The 25,749-nt window shown below is 39.8% G+C and overlaps 1 protein-coding gene across 2 annotated transcripts in view; it reads left to right on the forward strand.

Annotated features, from left to right (window-relative positions):
• Positions 1-510: 510 nt before the first annotated feature.
• Positions 511-25,749, forward strand: part of ST7 (suppression of tumorigenicity 7) — a 300,665-nt gene continuing 275,426 nt past the window's right edge. The window contains exon 1 of one of the 2 annotated variants that reach the window (XM_001364496.4): positions 511-1,062. In XM_001364496.4, coding sequence (XP_001364533.1) covers positions 912-1,062 — 151 coding nt within the window. In that variant the 5' untranslated portion in view covers positions 511-911. The remainder of the gene's footprint in view (positions 1,063-25,749) is intronic. The other variant, XM_056799579.1, reaches the window with a different exon arrangement.

Here is a 25,749-nt window from a genome sequence, read left to right on the forward strand (position 1 = left end):
ATGTATGCTGAGCACTACATTTCTGTGTAGTTGGTTTCCTTTGTAATCCTGCATAATGGATGCTTTTTGGAATTACCTGTCTATCTATACACCCACACGGTATTTCCAAAATATAGGTATAATAGTTTAACTCCCTATGAATGTGGATCCCTGTGTTTCCACATAACTAGTCTCCTTTGTAATCCTAGGTATTGTGTTTTTTGGAACACGCGCTCACTGTCTGTCTGTTTGTCTGTCCTCCTATCTGTCTCTGCACGCGCGCGCGCACACACACACAGACACAGAGTTCCAAATATATGTGTGAGGATGTGCCTATGTGCCTCTTTTTCTATACGGTGGGTTTCCTTTGTACCGCGACATGTTTTAGGCTTTAAAACCGTGTTGACAAAGCAGGGGTCGGTGGCCAGGCTGCTCCAGCCCGCGGGGTACCCCCGGGGGGCGCTTGTCCCAGAGCTGGGGCTCCCGCCACTCTTCTGGCACCGGCAGTTTTTCCTTTAAGAGGCGGCCCTTCGGTTTCGATAACTCTTAGTATTCCAACTATTAAAGAGAAGACAGAGAAGAGAGAGAGAAGGGGGGGGGGTGTACAGGAGCAGTTCGGTGACCTCGGCTGGGGGAGGGGAAAGAGGAGGAGAAGGCGGGGGACCGGGATCCCGAGGTGGGAAGGAGCAGCGAGGGTGGAGAAAGTCGGGGCCCGGGCTGAGGGTGAGCCTGGGCGCCCGCGCTCCTGCCTCCCTTGCCCTTGCTCCTTCGCCCGTCGTGCTCTCGCTGGGCAGGCCTGGCCCCAGCCGGCCCATGAATCAGCCGGGCGGCCCGCGCGGAGAGGCCGGGGCGGTAGCGGTAGCGGCAGCAACAGCAGGAGCAACTCTTGATTGAAGAAAAAAAAAAAAAGCCTGGCGAGCGAGCCAGAAAACATGGCTGAAGCGGGGCCGGGGTTCCTGGAGCAGCTCAAGTCCTGCATCGTGTGGTCGTGGACTTATCTCTGGACCGTGTGGTTCTTCATCATGCTCTTCCTCGTCTACATCCTGCGGGTGCCTCTGAAAATCAACGACAACCTGAGCACAGGTAGTAAGGAGGCGGGAGCCCTGTGTCCCGGGCCCGGCTCGCCAAAGTTCCTGCAACTCGTGCTGGGGCCCTGGCTCCCGCCGCCCGCCAGTCCCCCTTGTCCCTGCGAGCCGCCTCATGGGATGGGGGGTAGAGGGTGGGGGAAAGCGACCCTGAGCTTAGAGGGGGAAAGGGGTCCTTGGGGATCTCCGGGGGGGTGGGGGGGAGGCTTCTGACGGCGCTTGGTAATGAGCCTCGCGGCGGCTCCCCCTGGGTCCTACCGCCTGCGGGTCTCTGGCGCCCACGCGGGTGATGGCCGCGTGGGGTTCCCCGGTGCTGGGGACAGCCCCAGGGTGGCCTTTCCCAACCTCATCCGTAGCCTCTGGTTAAGAGAAGCTGTTGGCAAGGAGGACAGTGCGGGGGCCCGTGGTCTAGGGGGTGGCGAGGGAGCCACGTACGTGTGTGTGTTAGAGTAGGAGCCTTTGGGTTTCTTCTCCCCGGAGTCTAGCACCCGAAGGTGTCAGGCCCTAAGCGCTTCTTAGGATCTCCCTTTGCCCCCCGCATATTCCCTCCTCCCTGCTGCGTGCTTGCAGCAGCAGCAGCTGCGTTCAAGAGTTTGCAACTTTCCCTGGGGAGGGAGAAGGGGATCGGTTCAGTGGAGGGGGAATCATTCCAGTCAATTTTGCCTTTCCACCCCTCGGATCCAGCACACGTCCTACCTAAGCTGCGTGTAGCCACTTCCAAGAGTTTGCCACTCTTCCCTGGGAAGGAGGCTGGTGGGAAATGTGATTCAGGGAAAGGGGAATCATCCCAGCTTTTCCTTCCTTTCCGTAACCCTCTAATCCCCCAATTTATGTAGGTTGGTCCTGGAGCATCCTGACACTTTGATAAAATACCAGTACCCTCTCCCAAGGCTGCTAAGTAACCCCCCCCCCCAAACTTATCACCCCTACTCATTCTCCTACTTTGCCCTTTTTAAATTCAAAAGGGAACAGAAGACCAGGCAAAATAAGTCGTCTTTGCCTAGGCTTCACCACCGACTTAGCCCCCGGTCAGAAAGTTGTGGCTTGACACACGCTGGTGTGGTGTCGGGTTGTTGTGTTGCCACCGGAGACTGTGGGGGTGAAGACGGGCTTATTGAGGCACGGGAGGAGAGAACCGTGCCCAGCCAAGCCGACCCCCACCCAGGGGGGTGGGGGAGGAGGGAGTCTGGGTGGGCCTGCTCTGCTGGCCTGGGAACCGGACCGCTTGCCCCCACTTGTAGAGTTTTGGAGGGTGGGTGTAAGGAAAGGGCTGTGTCCACCTCGAAGGGCTATGTGAGTGAATGTGAGACTCTTTGAGCCAGAGCGCCTGAAGTTTGTTTTCTGCTAACTCCCTTTCGACCTCTAAATGGGAGACCGCTGAATGGGTTGGTGGATTTCTAACTGTTTTGACCAAGTTCGTCAGTTGCTTTTCATCAAGTTAGGGAGTATGAATGAAGCATCAGATCTCTAAAGCAGATGGAGAAGGAACAAAAATAAAGACAGGAAATCTGGAGTTTACAGGGCTCTTACTGGGAATTTTAAAGAAATTTCTAACTTTCTCTTCTCCCCTTCCTTCAGCAGAATATAAGGCATTTGTTATTAGTGTTCAGACTTTTTTTTTTTTTAAGAGCAGACCTGTGATTTCATTGGTAGAGGGAAATCTTGATGAGGAAACTCCCTCTATCACTGAGGATCAGCAACAGCTCTGCAATTTGCATGGAGTCTTTAAGAACCATCTGAATGCGAGTCTGGAGCATAAACAAATGCAGTCACCCCATGGAGGAAAGAAATGTGCCCTAACGGTCAAATCTCAGGGTTTGTCATGGTAGAAGAAAATGGAAAATTATCTAGCCAGCCAGTCCTCCAAAACACAGCAACAGAAACATCCTGCAAATGCCTCACACACCAAAAAATGAGAGCATTTTAGAAAGTGGTGAAAAATCTGGCTTGTAGTAATGTACTGTAGTTTTCCATCCCCACTAGCCCTTTTTTTAAAAAAAAAACAAACAAGTTCTCTATTGATTATTAGCAGTCTGAGAATTCTGAGAATCCTATACGACAGGTGGATTTTTTTTTTATACAATAGAGTGATCTGTGAACTGGTGGGGCCAAGACATGTATTTCTGTGTGCTATATTAAACCCTTTATTTTTTAAAACTCCTTTAAAATAGTTGTTTTGGTCCTAAATATGTGATGTATTTAAATTATTTTGTTTGCTACTTCATGTGAACTTGGAGTGTAAGAGCTCCTTGAAGATAGGAATGGCTTTACTTTTGCATTTGTGAAGTTAGCACACAATAGATGCATAATTAAAACACCCCTTACTTTCTGACTCAGTATCAATTTTGTATATTGGTTCCAAGGCAGAAGAGCAGTAAAGGCTAGGCAATGGGGGTTAAGTGACTTGATTTTTCCCATCTTTGATTGTCAAGGACTAGAATAGAAACCAAGGCTGTGAGTACTTATTTGTCCCTGAGGCTATAACAGTTTAACACAGATTAGTTTCACCTGTGTTTGGAGGCAGGCATTTGAGGTCAAAGATACTGATTGAGAGAAATTGAGCCACACTGGCATTTCTCAACAAAACAAAAATGATTTGAAAATAAGTTTCCTTCTACCATTCCTTGAAACTATATCTTAGGAGAATTGGTTGAAGGAATTGGAGAGGATTAGTTTGAAGAATCCAGAAGGGATGGGAACATGCTGTTTTCAAATATTTGAAGGAATGTACTAAAAGAAGGATGTTTTTTTCTTAAAAAGGGTAGGACCAAGAGTGGAAGTTACTGGAAGGCTGATTTCAGTCTAATACATGAACATGCATTTAAAAAGTACCTCCTGTGTGCCCCTAGGTATTGTGCTAGGCTTTGGAATAAATTGTTTTTTAATAATAAGGTTGTCCAGTTGAGAGAGTGATTGTGAAGTCTGGTGGTAGAACTGAAAAAGATGGTCAGAAAACTTGGGGTTGTGATCCCAGCTGTAGCAGTGCAGGCAGCCAAGACACCAGCTTTGCCATTTAGTACGATTTTGAGTGAATAATTTAATATTTTGTCATCTATACAATGAATTTAAATCAGGTGATCTTTCAGGGCTAGCTCCAGTGATCATATACTGAGAAATCTGCAAAGGGTCAAATAACTTCTAAGGATCCTTCTATTTTTTTTTTTTTGAGACTTAAGTTAGTCTGTCTCAGTATAATTCTATTTTTTATGAGTGGTTTGGGAAGCACTGAGACCATTTATTTTTTTTCTACCTAGATTACAATGAGAAAAATGAGAAAACTGTAAAAAAATTTTCCATTTTTTTTGGGGGGGGAAAGGTCTCTCATTTCAAGGGATTGAGTCAGAAGGCTCAGTGCCAAAGGGCAAATGTCAAAGGATCTATTAACTTTCGGAGACAGGAACTATCTCCTTATTGTTGAAAAAGCCTATATGGCAAGAGAGAGAAATCCCTTCCCCATTTCTTTACAACATGGGTAACTTTACTGGTTACAATTCCCCTGGTGGTTGTTCTTTTCCTGTGACAGAGAAGGCCAATATTCTCCTGAGATCTTTTCTAGGGGAGAGGAGTGACCCCTGTTTGCAGGCCTCTTTGGGAGATTGAGACATTATCTCTACATGGCTTTTCCAAGCACTGCCTGACTGAAAAGGAAATCCTCTTAATTTGTCTAGAACTCTGACTCAAACAGGACCAATTCTGCCATTTCTAGGTGATAGAAAATATGCAACAAATGCCACTTTTTCTTGAAAGTCTCCTTGGCATAGTGCCTATAGTGTTCTTTTTTTTCTTTTGTTTATATACCTTGCCATTTTGGAATCCAGCATTCTTACATTTCTAGATCCAATTTTATAGCAAAAAAATGTAATCTTTAATTTTTTTTAACACATTAGGTAATTTTATTTGTTTCTTCATAGAAATGGTAGTACTCATTTGGAGGAAGATGTTGGTCTGTGCCATACTATCTTCCAGTTTTCCCAGAAGTTTTTGTCAAAGAGTCAGTTCTTCCTCTGGAAGCTTAGATCTTTTGGATTTGTCAAACACTAGGTTACTAATAGGATCATTTACCATTTCCTGTTGAGTGCTTAATCTATTCCATTAGTCTACCATTCTCTTTCTTAGCCAGCTCCAGGTTGTTTTGATGATTGGCACTTTATCATATAGGTTGTGATCCAGTTCAACTAAACCACCTTCCTTCATTTTTTTTTAAAGGAATTCCCTTGATATTCTAGGTCTTTTATCCTTCCAGATGAATTTTGTTATTAAAAATTTTCCAGCATTATGAAATAATTTTTGGGAAGCTTAATTGATATGGCAATGAATAAGTAAATTAATTGAGGCAAAATAGGAATTTTTATTATATTGGCTTGGCTTATCCATAAGCAATTTTTAACATTTTTCTAATTCTTTAGATTTGACTTCATGTAAAAAGTGTTTTTGTAGTTTGGATCATATACTTGCTGGCTTTGTCTTAGAAGGCAGAATCCCAGACATTTTATATTGTCTATGGCTATTTTATTTATTTATTATTTTTTTAAACTTTTTTATTTCATCAATTTCAAACATTATTCCATGGTTACAAAATTTTTTTTCTATTCCTCCCTCCACCTCTCCCATAGCCGATGTGCAATTCCACTGGGTATTGCATGTGTCCTTGATCTGAACCCATTTCCATGTTGTTGGTGTTTGCACTAGGATGTTCATTCAGAGTCTACATCACCAGTCATATCCCCTCGATCCATGTAGTCAAGCAGTTGTTTTTCTTCAGTGTTTCTACTCCCACAGTTTTTCCTCTGAATGTGGATAGTGCTCTTTCTCAGAAGTCCCTCAGAATTGTCCTGGATCATTGCAGTGCTGCTAGTAGAGAAGTCACATTCAATTGTGCCACAGTTTATCTGTCTCAGTGTATAATGTTCTCCTGGTTCTGCTCCTTTCACTCAGCATCAATTCCTGGAGGTCATTCCAGTTCACATGGTTTTCCTCCAGTTCATTATTCCTTTGAGCACAATAGTATTCCATCACCAACATATACCACAATTTGTTCAGCCATTCCCCAATTGAAGGGCATCCCCTCATTTTCCAGTTTTTGGCCACCACAAAGAGCACAGCTATGAATATTCTTGTACAAGTCTTTTTCTTTATTATTGCTTGGGGTACAAACCCAGCAGTGGTATGGCTGGATCAAAGGGTAGACATTCTTTTGTCGCCCTTTGGGTGTAGTTCCAAATTGCCCTCCAGAATGGTTGGATCAATTCACAACTCCACCAGCAATGAATTAATGTCCCCACTTTGCCACATCCCCTCCAGCATTCATTACTTTCCTTTGCTGTTATGTTAGCCAATCTGCTAGGTGTGAGGTGATACCTCAGAGTTGTTTTGATTTGCATCTCTCTGATTATAAGAGATTTAGAGCACTTTTTCATGTGCTTATTAATAGTTTTGATTTCTTTAACTGAAAATTGCCTATTCGTGTCCCTTGCCCATTTATCAATTGGAGAATGGCTTGATTTTTTGTACAATTGATTTAGTTCTTTGTAAATTTGAGTAATTAGACCTTTGTCAGAGGTTCTATGGTTATTTTAAATGCATTTTCTCTTTCTATCTCAAGCTGTTGGGCTTTGTTGGTTGTATAAAGAAAGGTTGATGATTTATGTAGGTTTATTGTATATCCTGCAACTATGATAAGGTTGTTAATTTTTTCAATTAGGTTTTTGGTGGATTCTCTAGATACACCATCATATCACCTGTAAAGGGTGATAGTTTTATTTCCTCATTGCCTGTTCTAATTCCTTCAGCTTCTTCTTTTCTTATTGCTATAGTGCAGTATTGAATAGTAGTAGAGATAATGGCCATCCTTGTTTCACTCATAGAAATGACAGTTCTATTTTGGGGAAAATTAGAGAATATATTGAAAGTTAGGAGCCTCACTGGTCTTCATATTTGTTTTATTAGTTTTATTATATATTGTTTATTATGTTATATTATTTGTAGATTATTATATGTATATATGTATATTTAATATTTATTTCATTTTCTTTGTACTCTTATTTGAGTTACTCTCCTTTTTCTTCTCCCTTCCCCGTTTAAGGAATTGATGTATTTTTATTGAATTGACCTAATGCCAATTAAAGTACAGAGGTTAAAAATGGGAAAAGTCCCAGCATCCCTTGCTTTGGATTATACAGAGATAACTCTGTTGCAGGGGCTCCTGAACCTTGCAATGAAAAATGAGCTAAAAAGAAGGGAGGGGGGGAGGGAGAAGGCCAATAGAATACAAAGGTCAGCTTTCATACTTCAACTTTGATGTTAAACACTACAGCATGTGTTTGGGCTTGTGGCATACTGGGCCTTTACTTAGATGGAGAAGGTTGGTTAATATGGTTTTATATTTTATTGAAAATACAGTAGACTAAGCTTTTAACAAGATTTTTTAAAAAAATGCTGAGCATTTTATTGCATGTCGTATTTTTTCCAAGGGCAGTAACCCATAGGCCAACTTTATATTATATAGAAAACTAATTGTAGGTAGGAAGACTCAAATAGGAGTTTGTTTAATAAGAAAACTAGTAGAGTAGTATTGGCTCTGAAAAACCAGTGATGTAACTAACTTCATACTACTGTTGTTTAGGTGGTAGTCTTTGTTTAGGTGGTAATCATTTTTAGGAAGGTGTAATGGCTGATCATGTGATCACTTATATAATTAAATTATATAAATAAGTTAAATACAATTTGAAAAAAAATTACAATTTTTTAAATACTAAATGATTTTAATAATTTCCTAGGTCTTCAAATACATTTTTGGAAACAAGTCTCCAGAGTTGGGGAGGTATGTTAGTAGTTTATACACTGAAGTTATTATTATCATCTCCTGGCATTTATATTAGCACTTCAAACTTTACAAAATGCTTTGTAAATGTTATCTCATTCTTTCCTCACAACAGCTTTGAGAGGTAGATTGCTAGTATCCTCCCCATTTTATAGATGAGAAAATTGAGGCAGATAATCATTAAATGACTTGCCTAGGATCATATAGTATCTTGGACAGGATTTGAATTCAGATTTTCTTTACTCTAAGCCCAACATTGTACTGTAACTCCTAGTTATGGGACTTGCCCAGGGTCATAGAGCTAGTAAGTATCTGAGGCCAGATTTGAACTCAGGTCTTCTTGACTCCAGGCCCATCTGTGCCACCTAGCTGCTCTTGGCACATAGGTGCTATATACATGCTTATTCCCTTCCCCTTTCACTAAAGTTATTTGGTGAAAAATATTATACATTTCTCATATTTTTGCTAAGTGTACATATATCTCTATCTGTTTAGGTGTCTGTCTATCTGTTTACACACACACACACACACACACACACACACACACACACACACACACACACACGTTTCCTTCTTTTGTCCAGAATGGGAGTGAGGAATAGCAGGATGGGCTTTTTTCCTTTTTAGATAAACCTGAAGCATGATTACCATAGAGGTTTCATGCCTTTGGAGAATGTGGTCCCTGTTGGCAGGGCTGGTCAGTGTGCATCCCTGTCCTTACCAGGTAGTCTGAACCATTGCTCTGGCATCTACAAAGAAATTCATTTGGGGTCCAGGTCCCTTTAATAATGAAGAGCCATAGCTGACTATTAGGCTGCTCAGCATCAGGTCAGTGCTCCATTTCTTGCCATTTGGGGTTGAAGATTACTCAAAGTTTGTTAAACTCAATCTTGGTTGTAAGGCCTCATTTTTGCTGTTAGGTATTCAGTAGCAAACATTGATTGAGCATCTCATCTATGCAAATCACTGTGCAAGGCACTTTTATAATGGGAGGCCCTCTAGCTTAGGATCTATTGAAAAATGTTCTGGTAAGGACAGCAACCTGACAGCCCCCAGAGGTCCTGGATTCAAATTTAGCTTCAGGTATTTCCTAGCTGTGTGACCCTGAGCAAGTCACTTAACCTCCATTGCCTTGGATCGCCTATAAAGGACTGATTCTAATAAGGAAGGAAAAAAGTTTTTTTTTTTGGTTTTTTTTTGTTTGTTTTTAATGATGTGGTTGTTCTTTTAATGCCAACCTCACAGAATTTGTATATACTCCAAACATCCTAGTTTTACTTATGGATTTGACATCAGGAATTTACTTCTTTAAATTTGATTTTATCCTGCCTCTCTTAGCTTCAAGGAAATAAACATTTTGATATTTCTAGGCTAGGTTAGCTCCTGCCATAAGCCTAACCCCCTCTGCCCTAGCTGTAGCTGGGGGAGACATTCATGGCCCAACCACTAATTTATGTGGAGTTAAATGGAGTCGATGTACTCGATCTTTTCTTTCTTTTTTTTTTACTTAATCTTTTTTTAAAGTTTGGATGCCAGAACTAGGACTAGTTTTACCTGTTTCCATCATCCTATAATCCACCTTTTATAAACATTAGGAAGGGCAGCAGGCTGACTTCTCCGTATTCCTGGCGTCCATCCCCCCAGCCCACTGGATAACAGCCTCCAGCTTCTCACCTGCCTCCCAAACCTTCAGAGACTCCCGAATGAGGTCCGAGCTTCTTTGCGAAGCCATCCGCAGCCAGGACAGTGAATAGTGCTCCCTGAAGGTTTATCAAGTCACTTAGAAAGCCATTCCAACCCAAGCTGTGATGGAAGGAAGGAAAGAAACACCGGCTCCCCGAAGACTGGCCTGCCTCACGTGCTGGGCTTCCCGCCTTCCTCCTTCCGGTTCTCTGAGGAGTTGTGCCATGCGTCATTTGGAAAGTGATTTGAGGGTTCCTCCAGATATTGCCTTTACAGGGGAGGAATCTTTTTCTGCAACAAGAACATAGCGTTTGTCTAGAGGGCTTTACCCAGTCGTCGCTCCCAGGACTCCTTTGAGGTACATCATTCACAGATTATCATCCTGATTTTGTAGCTCAGCATTCTGGGGGCTCGGCAGGGCTAAGGCGCCAGGCAATGGGACTTTGAAGGGGCAGCACTGGCGCTGCAACTTATCTCTTCTTCAAAGAAGGCCTCTTCTCCTCTGTCTCTCAAGCAGAGTGGAACCATTTTTGAATATCATTTTCATTCATTCACTCATTCGGCAGATATTAATTATATAGAAAGTATTGTTCTGGGAGGCCCTGGAGGAGATGAAAAGTTAAATAAGACCATGACATCTGCTTTTAGGAGCATACAGTGTAATTGGGGAAATAGATGAACAAACAATACAAAATTGCAAAAGAGAAGCACATTTAAAGTTGTGTGTGATCATTAGATTTTGAATTCCTTGAGGAGGGTGTCCATTAAGTCTCATTTATTCTTGTATTTTTCATGGTGCCTAGCACTATGCTTTGAATGTATTTAGGGCCTAATAATTGTTTGAGTGAAAAATCAAATTGATTTCCTAGAAGGGAGAGGGAATGTCTTACCAGGGAAAAATTGGGAAGATCATTTCAAGTTAGATTTTGAGGAGTGAACATAATTTTAGTGTATAAAAATGGTGTGGAGTTTTGGGGTCTTATCAGTTGGGGTGAATAAGGATATCTGGTTGGAATGGGGGAAGTAAAAATCATTCACATAGTCTGAAGTTTGTAGAATCAGAGGAAGTTGTTTATTTTTATTTTTTTTTAAGGGAAAACTGATTTGTTTGATGAGAATTTTAACTTGGGTTTCTAGGATGTTAGTAATCTTCAATGCTAGTGATCTGTAGTGCAGTTATGAGTCTAGTTGATGCCTGGGATGCCTCTTGTGGTCTAAAATTGAAAGCCAGTGAGGTGACCAACTCCAGAGGAAAGATTTAGAACTGGAAAATGCTGCATAGCAGTACTAGCAATGGTCAAAACAAAACTCAGCTTACTTTGGGGTTCATATTTTCCTTTTTGCTAAAAAGTTTTAATTACTGTCTCTGTGAGGGCTTTTTAGCCATAGCTGAAAAACATATCTTCCCCCATGTCTCTACTGTGTTATACTGGAGTCAGTATAAAGGTACTCATGGCAATTAATTTTATAACCAATATACTTGGAATTTATTCTGTTCCATAAAGCAAAGTGATGTCTATTTTTTGTTACCATTTATTTTTTATGTTTAAATATATGATATATGTAACATACCATAACACATATTATTATAAATATGTAATCTATTCTAATAAATATACTTATCCAAGAGAAATAAATTTTTGTATTTTTTCTAAAAATCTGTTTCATTTTTTTCTTCCTTTCTCCCACCTTTCCCCTTCCCCAAGAAGGTTGGTAATATGACATTGGTTACACTAAAGAAAAATTCATGGAGAAAATAAAGTGAAGAATGGTATTTTTCAGTCTACTTTTGGAGAAGGCATTTGCATTTTCATCCTCTGCTTCTTCTTTAGTAGTGGATAGCCTCTTTTTGTCATGAGTCTCTTGGAGTTGTCCTGGATCCTTGCCTTGTTGAGTATAGTTAAGTCATTCACAGTTGATCATTATACATTATTGTTGTTACAACATTCTCCTGCTTCTCCTCACTTCACTTTGCATCACTTCATATAAGTCTGTCCTGGTTGTTCTGGGATCATCTCATTTGTCATTTATTTTGGCACAATAATATTGCTTTATAAGTATGTACTACAACTTGTTCAGCCATTCTGCAATTGATGGACTTGCTTTCAGTTTCTAGTTCTTTGCCACCACAAAAAGAGCTACTATGAGTAATTTAGAACATATAGTTTCTTTTTCTGTTTCCTTGGTCATCTTATCTATCTAATCATAAATCTAATAGTGGTATGACTTGGTGAAAAGGTATACAGTTTTATAACTTTGAGTATAATTCCAGATTTCTCTATCATATATTGATGTCTATTTTTAAAAATTAAAATTTAGTATCAGTGCGGCTGGATACTGAAAAGAAAACTAAGATTTATAGCATCAAAAGATGCTATTAAATTTTTCCAACTTATTAACCAAAATAAATAAACTTACTGGTCAAGTACTGGAAATTTCTGATCATTGGAGAGATAACTTGCTTTGCCATTCACATTTTGACTCTAAATCATGTTTTTTATTACTTGTGTTTGCAATATCCTAGAGTTTTGTATATCCAGATAGTTTTTAAAAACCTCAATTTAAATTTATTTTTGGACCCATACAATAACATTTTGGTTAGGGAATTTCCTGAGTGCTTAGTCTTATCTCTCCAATCTAGATTTTAAGCTGCCTATGGGCAGGAACAGTGCAGTGAGCTAAACAGAGCCCTGGACCAAAAGATCTGTGAGTCCTTCCACTAATGCTTCAGTCAGTCAGTCAACCAACTCATGGTTATTAAGTACTTTACAGTGCCAGTAGTGGGCTTAGCCCTGAACATACAAAGAAAGGCCATTGCCAATTCCTGCCCTCAGGAGCTCACAGTCTAATGGAAGAGACAACATGCTAACAGCTATGGACAAACAAAATACCACAGGATAATTTAGAGTAATTTGGGAGGGAAGAAAATAAACTTTTAAGGTTTGCAGAAGGTAAAACTTGAGACTTGAAGGAAGTCAGAGAAGCTCAGAGGCATAGATGAAGAGGGGAGAGCATTCCATGTGTGGGGGGCAGCCAGCTAGAGAAAACTGCATCTCCAGCTTAGTGACCATGATTTTATCTCGTTAGGCCTTTGGATCTTCATGTGTAAATTGAAAGTATTGACTTAGATGCCATTAGCAGATATATATGTTCCAGTTCTCCCATTCTATAGTTTTTACTCAGGCAGATTCCCATTTTCAAATGGGGAACATTTCACAAAATTTCCTCTAAGTTTGCGGTTGAGAACTTGGGACCCATTTTCCTCATAAAACCATGTGTATAAATATTGCAGTCACATTTAGAGTGAAATAAAGAGGGGAGACATATAAACAATAATAGTAATTAAAAGTCAGATGGGGCAGCTAGGTGGCTCAGTGGATTGAGAGTCAGACCCAGAGAAGGGAGGTCCTGGGTTCAAATTTGGCCTCAGACATTGGTTCTAAGACAGAAGGTAAGGGTTTTTTAAAAAAGGCAGGAAACCCATAAAATGGTTTAGAAGCTTATCATGAACAGCTGAAGAAAAAAATTCTTGGTTGGAAAAGGCAAAAAATTGATAGAGCAGAAGCCTTTTCAGCACTTTTAAAATTTATTTTTATTTTATTTTTTTGGTTACAATACTCACTTTATTTCTCTCCTTCCCCTCTACCCACCCTTCCTGCAGCCGACACGCAATTTCATTGGGTATTACTTGTGTCCTTGATCAGAACCTATTTCCATGTTGTTGTTTGCACTAGGATGTTCATTTAGAGTTTACATCCCCAACCATATCCCTTTGACCCGTGTATTCAAGCAGTTGTTTTTCTTCAGTGTTTTTACTACCATAGTGTTTCCTCTGAATGTGGATAGTGGTTTTTCTCGTAGATTCCTCCAAGTTGTTCAGGATCACTGCATTGCCACTAATGGAGAAGTTCATTACATTCGATTGTACCACAGTGTATCAGTCTCTGTGTACAATGTTCTCCTGGTTCTGCTCCTTTCACTCTGCATCAATTCCTGGAGGTTGTTCCAGTCCCCATGGAATTCCTCCACTTTATTATTCCTTTTAGCACAATAGTATTCCATCACCAACATATACCACAATTTGTTCAGCCATTCCCCAATTGAAGGGCATCCCCTCATTTTCCCAATTTTTTGCCACCACAAAGAGCACAGCTATGAATATTTTTGTACATGTTTTTTTTCCTTATTATCTCTTTGGGGTACAAATCCAGCAGGGCTATGGCTGGATCAAAGGGCAGACAGTCTTTTAGCACCCTTTGGGCATAGTTCCAAATTGCCTTCCAGAATGGTTGGATCAATTCACAACTCCACAAGCAATGCATTAATGTCCCAACTTTGCCACATCCCCTCCAACATTCATTACTTTCCATAGCTGTCATATTAGCCAATCTGCTAGGTGTGAGGTGATACCTCAGAGTTGTTTTGATTTGCATTTCTCTGATTATAAGAGATTTAGAGCACTTTTTCATGTGCTTATTAATAGTTTTGATTTCTTTAACTGAAAATTGCCTATTCATGTCCCTTGCCCATTTATCAATTGGAGAATGGCTTGACTTTTTTTTTGTACAATTGATTTAGTTCTTTGTAAATTTGAGTAATTAGACCTTTGTCAGAGGTTTTTGTTATGAAGATTGTTTCCCAATTTGTTGCTTCCCTTCTAATTTTGGATGCATTAGTATTGTTTGTACAAAAACTTTTTAATTTGATGTAATCAGAATTATTGATTCTATATTTTGTGATTTTTTTCTAGCTCTTGCTTGGTTTTAAAGTCTTTCCTTTCACAAAGATCTGACAAGTATACTATTCTGTGTTCGCCTAATCTGCTTATAGTTTCCTTCTTTATATTCAGGCCATTCACCCATTCTGAGTTTATCTTGGTGTAGGGTGTGAGATGTTGATCCAAACCTAATCTCTCCCATACTATCTTCCAGTTTTCCCAGCAGTTTTTATCAAATAGTGGGTTTTGGTCTCCAAAACTGGGAACATTGGGCTTATCATAGACTGTCTTGCTGAGTCATTTACCCCTAGTCTGTTCCACTGATCCTCCTTTCTGTCTCTTAGCCAGTACCAAATTGTTTTGATGACCACTGCTTTATAATATAGTTTGAAATCTGGGACTGCAAGTACTACTTCCTTTGCATTTATTTTTCATGAATTCCTGTATATCCTTGATCTTTTGTTCTTCCAAATGAACTTTGTTTTTTTTCTAATTCAGTAAAAAGATTTTTGGTAGTTCAATGGGCATGGCACTAAATAAGTAAATCAATTTGGGTAGGATTGTCATTTGTTTATGTTAGCTCGTCCTACCCATGAGCAATCAATGTTTCTCCAGTTGTTTAGATCTAGTTTTAATTGTGTGGAGAGTATTTTGTAGTTGTGTTTATATAGGTCTCATGTTTGTCTCGGCAGATAGATTCCTAAGGATTTTAGGGTGATTTTAAATGGAATTTCTCCTTCTAATTCTTGCTGCTGAGATGTGTTGGAGATATATAGAAATGCTGATGACTTATTCGGGTTTATTTTGTATCCTGTGACTTTGCTAAAGTTGTTGATTATTTTGACTAGCTTTTTGGTTGATTCTCTGGGGTTCTTTAAGAGTAGACCATCATATCATCTGCAAAGAGTGATAGCTTGGTCTCCTTATTGCCAATTTTAATACCTTTAATTTCTTTGGTCTGATAGTTCTTGAATTTGGCTGTAACATTCCTGGGTGTTATCAGTTGGGGATTAAGTACAGGAGGTGATCTGTGGATTCTTTCAATCTCCACTTTTCCCTCTTGTTCTAGAATTTCAGGGCAGTTTTCTTGAATAATTTCCTGTAGTATTATGTCCAGGCTTTTTCTTTTGTCATGGTCTTTTGGTAGACCAATGATTCTTAAGTTGTCTCTCCTTGAATGATTTTTAAAATCTTGTGTTTTGTGAATGAGATGTTTCATATTTTCCTCATTTTTTCATTCTTTTGGTTTTGTTTTATAGTATCCTGCTGCCTTGTGAGGTCACTTAATTCTAGTTTTTGTATTCTGGTTTTTAAAGACTGGATTTCATCCCTGGCTTTTTGTTCATCCTTCTCCTTCTGGTCTGATTTTCTTTGGAAGTCATCTTTCATCCTCTTTGCCTTATATTCCATCTCCTTTGCTTCATTTTCAAGCTGGTTGATTTTGGCTTTCAAGACACTTTTTTCTGTTTCCAGATGACTTATCTTAGTTTTTAAGTTCTTTTCCCAATTGTCTTCAGCCTCTCTTAATTGTGTTTTGAATTGTATTTTGAGTTCTTCCAAAGCCTGTATCCAATTCGCTGGGATTTCTGATTTTTCCTTTGCTGATCCCTCTCCCTCTGTTTTGTTCGCTCTTTGTTCATTACCTGTATAGAAGCTGTCTATTGTAATTTCTTTCTTCTTTTTCTGTTTTTTGCTCATATTTACCCCTTCTTTGCTCCCTGTATTTGTGATCTTGCTCCTCTCATTTTTTTGGTTTTGGGAGTTTCTGTCAGTTTCTCCTCTTGGAGCTTTGACAGAAGGCCTTTCCCTGTAGTCTGTGGGGGTGGGTTGTTGTAGTTTGATCTTCTCTGTCCTCTAGAGGCTTTTTATTGGATTAAATTCAAGTCCAGCAGTCTGTGAGGGAGGGTTGATGGAGTTTGGGTTTCCCTGATCTCTGAAGACTTTTGATGGGATTAAGTTCAGCTGGGTTGGGCTGAATGTGACCTGAGGCCAAAACCTCCTGGAGGGCTAAAGCAATATGGAGGGTCTTCGTAGCTCTGTCCAGGCTTCTCGCTCTGTGCTCCCTCTCCAGCTCCTTGCCCCCCACCTGTGTTGGATGCTCTGAGTCTGGCACAGCTTTGCCCACAAGGTACACCCTGTAGACCAGTGCCTTTGCCTGTCCAGAGGTTCCTGCTGCTGCTGGAGGCTTAGCACTCTAGGTGGGTTGGGGAGGAGTCCTGGGACCTTCCTTCTGCCTTCCCCTTAAACCTGAGAGTTCTTGGATTCCAGCTTTTCAGGAGCTTACCTTTTGGATTGAGTCCAGCAGGAGGGTTCCTTGGCTCTATCTTGTTAGGTTTGTTTTTCAGACTCCTAGGAGTAGTCAGTTTGTGATCGGTAAGGAAGGGTTTTCAGAGGTCTTAACTTCTGCTGCTTCTATGTTGCCATCTTGACTCCACCCCCTTTTCAGCACTTTTAAGAACCCCCAAGTGCTAGGCCTGGAGTCAGGCCTGAATTTAAATCTGACCTCAGACACTTTTTAGCTATGTGACCCTGAGCAAATCACTTAATACAGTTTACCTTTTTCCTTATCTATAAAATGATCTGGAAAAGGAAATGGCAAGTCACTCCAGTATCTTTGATGAGAAAACCCTAAATGGGGTCATGTTGGACTCAACTGAACAACAACAATAAAAACAGTGCTTCTAAGCAGATTAGGAATTAGAACAGAATCTTTTGGATCTCACCCAGCCCCACGTTTCCATTTTACAGATCAGGAAATTGAGGCTCTTAGAAATTATTTAACTTTTTGCTATACCACACGGCCCTTCCTTGTTATTATTTTCTTAAAAATTTTTATCTGATTTTTTTAGACTTTAAAACCTATAATTTCTTTGGTAAAGAAATTCTTCCCTGGCAGTTTCCTATACCAGTGAAATTGTAAGACAGCAAAAAAAAAATTGACTGGGAGGGGAAGGGAAATAACATGGAGGAAGAAGGGAGTAATGGGAAATTGATGGTTGGAGGTTGGAATTATGGGTTTTTTTTGAGGACAAAGATGGTTTTGCTTTTTTCTTTGTTTATAATAATGTCTGACACAGAGGTGTTTTATAAATAATTGTTGACTAAAAAACATAAATAAGTAAGTAGTGTTCCCAGGATTCCCTACTCTTCAAGAAATCTCCAAGTAGTATAAAAAATTAGTTCTGTGGGTATTTATACAAATCTTGTAAGCTTCTCAGACAGTTATAATCAAGGCATTAAGATGTGCTTTCTTCCTTAGGTAGGTTTGATTGATATAAAGAGGAGTAAGTTGACTTTTCCCAATAAAGTTTTTTGAGTTCTCAGAAAGGAAAACACAATATGATAACAATTGCTGAGCTTCCAGTTTACAAAGTACTTTACTTATATTATTATAATCACAACCATTATTTTGAGTAAACAGCTCTGTATGTCCCTGTTGGTTGAATATTATTATTAGGCATAATTCAGGCTGTGTTAAGGTATGTAAGAGAGGAAATCAGATCCAGCAATGCAAAGGAACAGCCCAAACCAGGGAAGGGCAAGAAGATTCAAGATTCCAGAAAGGAACAGAGGAGCTGGGGGAGGTTGAAACTGCCTGATTTCTTCTTGTGAGCTCTCCTGGAGTGGAGGGTTTGAGAAGAGGACCTCTGAGACAGAGGATCCCTCTGAACATTGACTACCTTCCAGTGAACCCTTAAATCCCTCTGGACCCAGTTGAAGACAAAAAAAGTGGACTGGGACTTTATAGAAAGCGGTCTACTAAGAAGATTTCTTTCTATCCCCAAAAATGTCTTGGACTTCAACCCTTAGCTAGATTAGTTTAGGAGGAAGAATAAACTCAACAAAAGGAGGGTCAGGCAGACAGCCTGAACCCCTCAGGATTTGGGGGGGAGTTAAGTCATAGGGATTCCTGTCTCCCACTTTCCTCATCCAACACTTTCTCCCTGCCTTGTAAATCCCCAAGAATAAAGTGTTATCCCTTTAGATCAGATCTGCCTGCTTTCTAACATTAAGGAAGGGGATTGAAGATTTGGGGAGAATCAGACCTTTCCCTCCAAGGAAGAGAGCTAGCTCCAGACCAGGGCTGAGGAGTAATTCAGGTTTCAAAAGGGAAGAGTGACAGTTGTGATATAGGGAGAATCCAGAGGCAGGAGAGTTACCTTGCCTCTCCACAACAGCCAAGATCAAGAAGGGAGGCAGTGGGTCATCTCTCTAAGACCTTCTTCTCCAGTCCTTAACCTCCATATCCCAAACCTGATCCCAGGGGAGACATATTCTGTACCTCTGGAAGATAATTTGTGCTGTCTTTCCTAAGGGGAAGAGAGGGGAGGATCAATCTTTCTTCTCTCTCTCTCTGTCTCTGTCTCTCTCTCTTTCTCTCTCTCTGTCTCTGTCTCTCTCTGTCTCTCTGTCTCTCTGTCTCTCTGTCTCTCTGTTTCTCTCTCTCTCTCTCTCTCTCTCTCTCTCTCTCTCTCTCTCTCTCTCTCTCTCTCTCTCTTTCTTGTTACCTATTGCGAGTGTATGTGACCTCCTTCTGGTTATATATTATAGGTACTACTAGTCCTATGGGACATTAAAGTCTTTCACCAACAAGCCCAGTTAAATGAGTCTTTATTTTATTTTAGTTGTGGTTGTGGTAGTATGTTCAAAGTAGTTGGCTTCATTGTGGCAACTAAGATCCTCAGCAAAATAAAGTTGATGTTCATTTGAAGACATTTTTCCATTTTTGATTTTCAGGAAAGCATAAATGGACTCATTTGTAAGTAGGTTTTTGTGGTATAACAGCTAAGTTTTGGGTCCTGTATTGATCTAAACTTCAGCAGAGTATTTTGGACTGCCTTCCACCCTTCACAAATAGTGTGACCCCCTCAGGGAGTTAAAAAAAATAACAACAAACAACCCTTAACTTAAAACATTAAGGAAATCTCTGAGTTTCATGGACAAGGATTATTTGCTTTATTTTTGAGTAATTATTTTAAGCACCATAACTCAACTATAAGAATATCTCTGCTATGAGCAAGGTAAATTAAATGTGAACTGAAGACATTTTAAAAAATGTAAAAGGCTTTTTATGGTGAGTAGTTTTATATAGATTTTTATCAGACTTGGAGTTTTATCATCATCGTCAAGGGTAATGACATTTCACTCTATTATCCTTTTAAAATTGATCATTTGAAAATTCTGTAGATTATTCTTTTTGTAGATTTTTTTTGTTGCCAAGATCTCTTGACACTAGTGAGAATGACATTTATTCCCTTCCAGATTTCATCTATTATGTTTATTTGACAGGTGCAATTTTTAATGGAGGTGGGGGAAAATATTGGAATGTTTTGCAATTCATTAACAGCTGTTATTTGACTATTGCCTTTCCCAAAAGTATATGTTGGTAAATAATGAGTTCTAGAGGAAGAAACTTGTTATCCGCTTTCTGTTTTTCTTAGAAAAAAACTGATGTACTGTCAATATTTTTAATTAAATAGAAATGAACAGTATGCTATTAAAGAAAAGACTATGGTTTGTTGAGTTGAGGCATAAATTATTTAAGATTAATTTAGAAGATTTTTTCCCTCCCAGTACCTGTTTTTGTTACTTAAATGTAGTCTTTTTTTTGTTCAGATAATGAATATTTTGAGAAAGTGAATTTTGCAGAATTAACTTAAGATCATTATTTTAATTTTTTGTAGAACATGAGTAGTAGAATTATAATGAGAAATTTTGGGGAGTCCAGACCTATGATTTTAGTGGTGTAGGGTATTGCTAATGAAAAAACTTTCTTTGTCTTTGAAGATCTTAAACTATTCTGCAGTGTATAGTCAGAGGGCCATACTGCTTGTCAGGGGCTAAACTTTTTTCTCCTTCTGATATTGACTCTCTCCACTATACCAGGATGCTTCTCTGAGATAACTAGGAACGTATCAATATTTAATCCTTTCTCTTTTTATTTTTTCTCTAAACCTGAGAACTGAATTTCCATTTTCATTTAGTGAAAAGTTAGAGAATATAATAAAAATTAGCCTGAAAAATACAATTGAAGATTGAGGGAAAACTGTTTTTGATTTGACATATTCCTTTTTTTGAATGATGAACTTCTGTCTTACAGGATAAGTGCAGACATGAATTTAGTTCTTGAGTCTGCATTTCTTGAGGATCATTTGAACTAGCTCCTATTTAGGACAGAGAAACGAAGGGGGGGGGAGGGTTAAGGAAGGGTGTTGAATAGGATCTCTCTCTTCAAATATTTGAAGTGATTAGACTTGTTCTGTTTGGGCCCAGAGGGCAGAACAAGGAGCAGTAGTTGGAAGTGGCCCAAAAGCAGCTTGATGTCAGGAAGAACTTGCTCATAATGACAGCCACTCAGAAGTGGAAAAGGTTGCCAGGAGAGTTGTTGGGCTCTCCCTCTTTTGAGGTCTTTAAGCCTAGACTGGATGGCCAGCCATCTCCCCAGGCATCTTTGAAGTCTTCATCTTTATCTCATGTGTGTATGTGGCAAAGATGTGTTCACTTCCATTCCTGTTCCCCAGTTTGTAAGCCTTTCCACGGTGTACGGACAAATACTTTATTTTGAGTTGTTTGTGGCCACTGAGAGTTCTGCTGTATTTTGGTGTCTTTTGGGACCTTTCTGACTTTAAGCTCTTTATGACATCTTTGGTATAACGAAGGGCAATTTTTTTTTAATTGAGAATTAAAAAAAAATTGCCCTTCGTTATACCTGTGCCCCTTGGCATGGTGCCTGAGTTGGCGTACATCAGGCTTCAAAATGCTGTCTGGGCTGCAGACCTGAAGCATGTCACACAGTGACTGCGGAGGCTTCGAGGATTGGGGCCAAGGTGGCTACAGACTTAGCAGAAGCAGCCCCACACCTGCCAGAAGAGCGCCCGGGCTTTTGGGGTCTTTGATGCTCTGGGCTGTAGATGGTGGATGGCATTAGGCTGTTCTGGAGCCTTGGAATGGCACTGGGTGCTTCTCTTGCCTGGACCCCAGCTCCTCTTCAGATGGGCGGATCTCTTTTCCTTCTGGCCTGGAATGTAGCATTTATAGACTCTTCTAGGTAGAGTCACCATTAAAATGGTGTTTGAGAATCTCGTAGGTGAATGGAAGTGGCCATTAAGCCAGAAATCTGTAAATAAAGCTTTTCAAACTATCTCTGGGTTCTGCTGGAGAGCTCGGTTGGATGGTCTGATCAGAAGGAGGCCAAGGACCCAGACCTGGCTAGGGGCCAGATGCCCACTTGGAGCAGGGCGTTGTCACCGCCACCCCCACCACCAGAGCCTTGTGATCCCGAACCCAGGAGCCTGGGGACCAGCCGGGATTCCAGCCCAGGAGCCACAGCCATCCTCTAGGGTACAATCTGGGAATGGCTCCCCCTGGTGCTGCCGCCACCTCTATTGAAGACCCCTCAGGGAAAGTGCCTGTTAGGGAAGCGTGCCAAGTGATTTAGAATCAGATATGAATTTGCCACCAGAAATAACAGTAAAGAAGAGGCATTGGGGGCAGCTAGGTGACTCTGGACAGAGAGCCAGGGCTGGAGACGGCAGGTCCTGGTTTCTGGCCTCAAACTTACTTCTTGTCTGACCTTGGCCAAGTTACTTACCCCCAGTGGCCTAGCTCTTCGGGCTCTTCTGCCTTAGAACCAGCACAGAGCATTGATTCTAAGGCAGATGGTAAGAGTTAAAAAATAAAAGGAGAGCTCTTTCTGTACTCCAAGGATCCTGGGGACCCTAAAAGTGACTGGGGCAGTTCTCCCCCAGTAACATGTGAGCTCCTGGGAAGCAGGGACTGCCCTGAGTTTTAGCTCAGTGCTTTACACATACTAAGTACCTACCTAATAAATACTTTGTTTCATCATTTATAACCAGTAAACGCACTGGGATTCCCTAGTCCAAATCGCCCAGTTTTTCCTTTTCCAGCTAGAAGTGGCAGAGAGACCCACAGCTCCTGGGAAAAACCTTCCCTGTCTTCCACTCCAGAGGGGCTGAAGAATGGTCCCTGAAGCTGTCGTCTCTGTCCTCTGATTGCGGCTAGCTTCCACATCTTCCATGGAGGAGCGGCTCTCCCTGGCACCTTTTTAGTCCCCCCGCCATCTTTAATTCTCAGGTTTCTAAATCCAGTTCTGTACCTCGGGTTGTTTAAATGAAAGCCTCTGTCTCTCAGTGGCTGACCTTTCATTAAAAGGCTCCCTTTAAGAGTCAGACCGCAAACATACATACATGTTTATGACACTTATTTTTACTCTCTTTAGTCATTAAACACTTATGCAGATGTTTTGAGCCACCACAATTCACGGCAGCTCTAAAGTTTTAAACAGGGTTCAGCATCTACTTTAATGTTCTTGATTGTATGTCTAGTAACATTTCTGTACTAATTTTTAAGAAGTAAAAGTCGTTTTCTCTGCATCTTTTTTATTTTGTTCTCAGCATCATTAAAATGGCAAACTACTCATATACAATTGAAGCATTATTCTACATTGTCATTGGAAGTTTTGAGACTATATTGACTCCACAGTTCATTTTCTATAAAACTACCCAAATCTTAACAGAAAACTATTTCTTCACATACCGTTTAGAAATTTTTATTAAAACAAGGCTCTTTCCTACTCCTTTTAGATATCCAAATGTTCATCCAAACAATAGAAATGTTAAATTCTTTAGCTATTGATATAAACCCTTCCCTTTATTTAGAAGTATTTTTTTCTGTTCTTTTCAGCACGGAATTGTTCCATCTAAAAAGGACCGTAAAGGAATAGTATATATTTAGCAGTGGGATATTTGGGTAAAAAGATATGGATTGTTTAGTCACTTTTTAAAAGCATGATTCCAAATTGCTATCCATAATGGCTGGAAGAATTTACAAGTTGACCAGCATTATGTTTACAGGTTCATCTTTCTGCAACCTCTTCAACACTGATTTTTTCCACATTTTGCCAGTTTTATTGGGTGTGATATGAAATTTCTGAATTATTTTGATTAGTAATTCTCTTATTATTAGTGACCCTTCATGAATAATAATAATAATCAGAGCTATTGACCACTTTTCCATCTAATATTCAGTTTAATGTCCTGTGGTTTCCCTTTTTTTTTTAAACCCTTACTTTCTGTCTTAGAATCAATACTGATCATTGTGTATTCAAGGCAGCAGAACAGTAAAGACTAGGCAATGGGGGGTCAAGTGACTTGCCCAGGATTACACATCTTGGAAGTGTCTGGGGCCATATTTGAACCCAGGACCTCCAGTCTTTAGACTTGGCCCTCAATTCACAGAGCCACCTAGCTGTCCCAGGGTTTCATTTTTACCATTTAGATCATGAGCTTTTTGAGGGCAAGGACTATTTCTCCCTTTCTTTGCACAGTGATGATGGTGAATAAGTGTTTGTTACTTGACATCCATAACTAGCAGAAAGAACTGAGAGAGAATTTTTGGAGTGAGACTGTTGGATTTGGGGAGGAGTGAAAACTCTACAATTGGTCTGACCCATAATTACTTCCTAGTTTCCCTGCATGGCTTCCTTTATTTTTAAAATATGGACCTGATGAATGGGACTGATACTATCAGCCCATCACTAGGTATTTGTGACTTGCCTTCATCCAGTGGACCAGATTCTATTATTCCCTTAAGTTGATTAAAGAGTTTCTTTATGTCTTCTTGTAGGAAACCTGCTAGATATTGTATTTATTTTGTGTAGGTCCTGTATTTATCAATAAACTTGCATTCCAGCAAAATGTAAGCCTTTTGAGGACAGGGATTATCTAACCTTGTATTATTTTAAATAATTAAAAATTAACAAACTTTTATTGTTTCACCTTCTCCTCCAACCAATAAAAAATGGAAACCAAATTCTTGTGACCAATATGCCGTGTCAAGCAAAAATATGTGTAGTCAAGCAACAACAACAACAAACCTATTAGCTATCTCAAAAATCTCTGATTCCTGCATATTTATGGTTAATTCTGTCCCTGTCAGAAGGTGGGGAGTACTATTTTTCATGGGTTCTCTGGGAATTGTGGCCAGTCATTGTGATGGTCAGGTGCCTGTGTCTTTCAAAACTGTTTCTTTTTACAATATTTTCATTTTGTGAGTTTGACATTTAGTAGGTATTTAATAAATGCTCTTGAAGGCCTCTAGTATGTTGAGTTGATACTTTATGGAGAATTTATAGAAATATTGCAAGATTCAAATAGGAAGAGAAGGTGCCCAGTGTTTCTGAATGGATCCTTTCTCACACTGATGAGATAACATCTCCATTTAAGTATCAATTTAGTTTAGCAGAGATGTAAGTCATTGTGCTAGATACTGTGAGGGAATCAAAGGCAATGATGGTAATGACCCTTAACCTCCTGAAGTTGACCTTGTGGTAGTTGAGATAAAGGCTATGATAGGAGGATAATTATATAATGTAAAAGAACAGTAATAAAGGGCACAAAGTATAATTTTAAACAGAGATAAATGTAAAGTCTTTACTTGCTTGTTATTATAATATTCTTCATTTTGATCAGTGTAAGTTTCTTTCTACTGATGATTACTACCCTTCCCTATTTTAGGGGGTCTTTTGAGAGTTTCTATAGCAAAAAAAAAATCAAAAACCAAAATAAATTTCTTGGATGTTATCCAGGTAGAGTTTTTCTTACTTCAGCTTCAACTGGTTTTTCAACTTCAGACAAATATTCAGCATGTTGGTATTTGGTAATAAGTTCTGCCCTTAAATTTTAACTTTTAAAAACCAGCTACATGTATATAAAACTGGGGGAGTTTTGTTTGAGCAGCTCTTATGAAAAATATTTAGTCTAGTGATGGGTAATTCTCAGGACAGGCATTTTACTTCCCTCATTGTAGTCCTTGGGCACACTTGTCTAAATAAACACCAACTGAGCTGCTCCTTGGATGGCACAGTGAATGTGGGCCTACTGTTGATAAAATGGATTGGATTTTTGTGGAATTTTCTGGAACAGCTGTTTTTTTTCTTTTCCACCATTGTATTAATTATAAGGTGTTTACACAAAATACAGTAAAATTGCCTCACTGTTCAAAGTGGGTCTTATACAGTGTAAGAGTTCTGCTGTGAATCAGCATTTTCACACATGACTAAAGTCCTCAAGTTTTCCAGCTTAACATGACGGTTGCTCACTTAAATCCTTCATAAAGCTGCAGACAGCAGTGCTGGGACTATACATTAAGTTTTAGGTCATAACAAACAGATGATAAGAATAATAGATGACACTTATTTATAGTGTTTTAAGGTTTGCAGAACACCATACATCGATGATCTTATTTGATCCTTCTTTATTCCTGTGAGTTACAAATTAGAGGTATTAGTTCCCATAGAAAAGTAACTTAATCATGGTCACTCAGCTGCTAAGAGTTGGAGACATGCTTGAACCTGCCCATTCATCCTGACATTGTCAAATTGTTTGCTTTTTTTGTGATTAAAAAAAAATTTGTATGTATGTACCTTTTTATTTTTTTAAAAAAGC

This window comes from Monodelphis domestica, chromosome 5 (assembly GCF_027887165.1).
Source record: "Monodelphis domestica isolate mMonDom1 chromosome 5, mMonDom1.pri, whole genome shotgun sequence".
In the NCBI taxonomy this organism is placed as follows: domain Eukaryota; kingdom Metazoa; phylum Chordata; class Mammalia; order Didelphimorphia; family Didelphidae; genus Monodelphis; species Monodelphis domestica.